Source organism: Charadrius vociferus, unplaced genomic scaffold (assembly GCF_000708025.1).
Source record: "Charadrius vociferus isolate BGI_N301 unplaced genomic scaffold, ASM70802v2 scaffold59, whole genome shotgun sequence".
NCBI classification, from domain to species: domain Eukaryota; kingdom Metazoa; phylum Chordata; class Aves; order Charadriiformes; family Charadriidae; genus Charadrius; species Charadrius vociferus.
In genome coordinates, this window is record NW_009661371.1 from 8618038 (window position 1) to 8621759 (window position 3722).

At 65.6% G+C, this 3722-nt stretch overlaps 1 protein-coding gene across 1 annotated transcript in view; it reads left to right on the forward strand.

Moving 5' to 3' along the window:
- The window catches only part of LOXL3 (lysyl oxidase-like 3), a gene marked incomplete at its 5' end in the record, with an annotated part of 12127 nt that extends 10155 nt beyond the window's left edge, over positions 1-1972 (forward strand). The window contains 5 exons of the mRNA XM_009893785.1: positions 1-122; positions 639-754; positions 920-1056; positions 1533-1644; positions 1899-1972. Coding sequence (XP_009892087.1) covers positions 1-122; positions 639-754; positions 920-1056; positions 1533-1644; positions 1899-1972 — 561 coding nt within the window. The remainder of the gene's footprint in view (positions 123-638; positions 755-919; positions 1057-1532; positions 1645-1898) is intronic.
- Between the last annotated feature and the right edge of the window lie 1750 nt (positions 1973-3722).

Consider the following 3722-nt stretch of genomic DNA (forward strand, 5'->3'; position numbering starts at 1 on the left):
GCCAACGGGCCCTCCGGGCCCCGCCGCCTGCTCCGCTTCTCCTCCCAGATCCACAACAACGGCCGCGCCGACTTCCGCCCCAAGGCCGGCCGGCACTCCTGGGTCTGGCACGAGTGCCACCGGTGCGTAGGTGGCACGGGCAGGGATGGGCGTGCGGGCAGGGGAACAGCCTGGGATGGAGGCAGGGGCCTGGTCAAGGTGGGGAGAGGATGATGGTGCTGCTGGGGTGGGCTGGGTGAGGGTGATGCTGGGTGAGGGACCTTCTGCTGCCAAGTGTCCAGTTCTGCCTCCTGTGGCTCAGGGCTGTCCCTGTGATGGGCAGCATATGGGCGGGGGGAGAAGGGACAGGGCTGCAGGCTGTGCCCTGCAGCTGAGCCCCCAGCTTGTTTGGCTGGGGACAGCCATGTCCCTTCCCAGGGCAGTACTGAGCTCTGCCCGACCTCGCAGCACCGCAGCCTCAGAGCAGGGGCTGTGGGGACCTTCCCCAACAGTGAGGGGCTGGGCAGGTTGTGGGGGACACCCACCGCAGGGCAGGGCGAGTCTCCCGTCTGCTCCGTGGGGGTCCTTCTCTGCCCCGAGCATCCCCCCGCGCTCCTGGGCACTGGTGCAGCGGAGGTGCTGCGGGCTTCCTCTTGCAGGCACTACCACAGCATGGATATCTTCACCCACTACGACATCCTGACCCCCAACGGCACCAAGGTGGCAGAGGGTCACAAGGCCAGCTTCTGCCTTGAGGACACTGAATGCGAGGAAGGTGGGCACCGTGAGGCTTTGCGGCACCATCCCTGCCCATGTCCCCACCGCATGGCTGCCCGTCCCCAGCCATTGCACATGCTGGGGCCAGGCATGGGGAGGGGGGTGACACGGGGGCTGTGCAGAGAAGGCTGCAGCAGGGACGAACCGCACTTTCTGCCTGCAGACGTGGCCAAGCGGTACGAGTGTGCCAACTTTGGGGAGCAGGGCATCACTGTGGGCTGCTGGGACCTGTACCGGCACGACATCGACTGCCAGTGGATCGACATCACTGATGTGAAGCCAGGCAACTACATCTTGCAGGTGCTGCAGCCGAGCTGACCAACCCCCAGCCCCTCTTGCAACCCTCCCACCTGCATTCCCACCCTCTGCCCCTGCACCCCCAGCTCTCCGTGTCCCCCAGCCACGTGGCCCTCTGTCCCCTGCTCTCTGACCGGGTTGGAGCACGGTGTGTGCTGGTGTGGGACAGTGTCTGTCCCCCTGCCTGGAGACGTGCAGGGCTTGTGCATGCTTCAGCCTGGGTTCTCCTCCTCTGAGCAACACTGCCTATGGGCACGTGGTCCACAGTGACAGGGCCACCCCACCACAGCAGCAGCCACCGGCTCCTCGGAGCCTTCCTGCACATCCCACTGCAGCTGGGGAGACAAGTCCTGCCAGGGGCTGTGCCCCAGGCAGCAGCTCCACCAAGGCCAGGAAGGCAGAGCTGATGTGGCGCGGAGCTGCAGTACTGCTGGGTAGTGGGGCAGGGGGCTGCGACCCTCACTGACAGTGCCCCACAGGTGGTGATCAACCCCAACTTTGAGGTGGCAGAGAGCGACTTCACCAACAACGCCATGAAATGCAACTGCAAGTACGACGGGCACCGCATCTGGGTGCACAGCTGCCACATCGGTAACAGTTTCAGGACGCGGCATGGTGGGGGAGTGAGGGCACACCAGGGCAAGGGGTGTCCTGGCAGGGGTGGCCCAGGAGGAGCGGGCTGCAGGAAGCAGTGGGGTTGGGGACAGGCTGTGGGGTTTGGGGCAGGAGGGGGCGGGGAGGCAGGGGCTGGGGTCCTGGGGGCAGCTGCGGTGGGAGCAGAGGTGCTGGTGGGATAGGCGACGTGCAGTTCCGGAGCTGACAGCTCTTGCCCTCTGCCCGCCCAGGCGATGCGCTCAGCGAGGAGGCCAACAAGCGGTTTGAGCAGTACCCAGGTCAGCTCAACAACCAGATTTCGTAGGGCCCCGGCCCTGGGGGAGACAGGCATCTCCCTCCCTCGCCCCACAGAGGTGGGAGGAAGGGGCTGGGGAGCCGGCGGGGAGGCCTCATGCCCAGCACCGCTGCCACCGTGCCCTGCTGGGGACTGCCCAGGACTCTCACCGTCACCAGCTGCCTTTTCCCCACCTCGGGGAGCTGGTGCTCGAGGCACTGCACACCTGCACCTCCCAGCCTGGGGCCACCACCCCAACCACTGGCCAGAAGACTCTGCGCCCACGTCCCCTGGGCTACAGCACATGGGTACAGTCCGGGAGGTCCTGTACCCCATACCGTGCCCCCCTCTGCTCCCAGTCCCTGCCATCCCAGCTGCACCCCATCTCCTGCTCCCCCATCTTGCCCTGGTTCCTCTCACCCCCACGGCCCTGCCCAGGGCTCTGCCCTCAGCTGACCCTAGCAGAGCCCAGGACCCCCCACCCATGCAGGAACTCGCACCCCTGCACAGCACCGGCAGAGCCCCGGGGAGCCCCTTATCCCCCAGGGATGGTGTGGCTGCCCATGCCCTGGCAGCACTGCCTCCAGCTGCCCGGCAGCAGATCCCACACCCATCTCTTAGTTGTAATTTTATTTTCTCTATAAAGTTGTCAGTTCTATTTCCCCAACGGCTGCTGGCTCTTCTCTGGGGTGGGATGAGGAGTCTGGCAGGACCGGGAGGCACAGCGTGGCTCACGCTGCAGGGCTGGCTGGCACCGCCCCGGCACACAGCCCCCCCCCATCCCCTCCCCCCACCTCCAATACCCACGTGGAGCAAGGAAGCTCCCCTATGCCTGCCTGGGCGAGGACCAGCCCACACCAGTTCCCCCTCACCTGCCTGCACTACCCTCAGCCACTGCTGGGCTAGAGAAAGACAGTACCAGTACTGGTCCTTCTGGGAGAAGGCTGTGCTGGTGAGAGGAAGGTGCCAGCAGGAGCCCAAGTGTAGCTGCTCTGTCCTGAAGCACCCCATGGCACTACACCAGAGGGAACAGACGGGCCCACCCTGGCACAGCAGGGATGCAGTAAAGTGCCAGTTCCCCCACACCAGATGTAATGCAAATGGTATTGTGCAGAAATCCCACCACGGGGCTGTGACCCACAGGGATTGCCATCCCGCAGCGGAGATGGGCTGCCGTGGCTGGCGTGAAGGGAGCAGAGCCCAGCAGAGGCAGGGACAGAGGCACTTGGGACAGAGAACGAGGACATGACACAAAGGCAAAGGCAGGGACACCTCAGCCGAACGCTCTGGTCCCATCTGCAGCTGGGGGGACACAGAGCGCTCCGCTCTGTGCCTGGTGAGGAAGAAGAGAGGGGCAGCCGGCGTCTGGGCTGGGGCAAGCCCTGGCTCCAGGCGGTGGAAAGCACTGCGGTCAGCGCTGCCGGAGCAGCTATGCGAGAAACGCCGCCGGCGTCTCAGCTATTTCCCCTGCGAGCAGCCGGCTGGGGCTTGCCGGGGGAGCAAATTCCTCTGGCGAGGCCAGGGCAGCCTGAAAGGAGGCCTGTTCTCCGGGACGGGAAGAGCGCAGGGGGGGGAAGCAGCGGCTCGGAGCTGCCCTTTGCCACAGCACCCCCAAGGAACTGTGCTTCTTTCATCTCCTAAAAATAACAGGCAGAGGCGAGGGCTTGGGAGCCCCGTCAGGAGCGGGGGCCTGGCTCGACACGCACATTCCTCCCTCCAGAGCCGGGCTGGACACGGCCCTTCAAGGCAGCCCTGGCCGCAGAGCTGCCCGCCTCCCAAA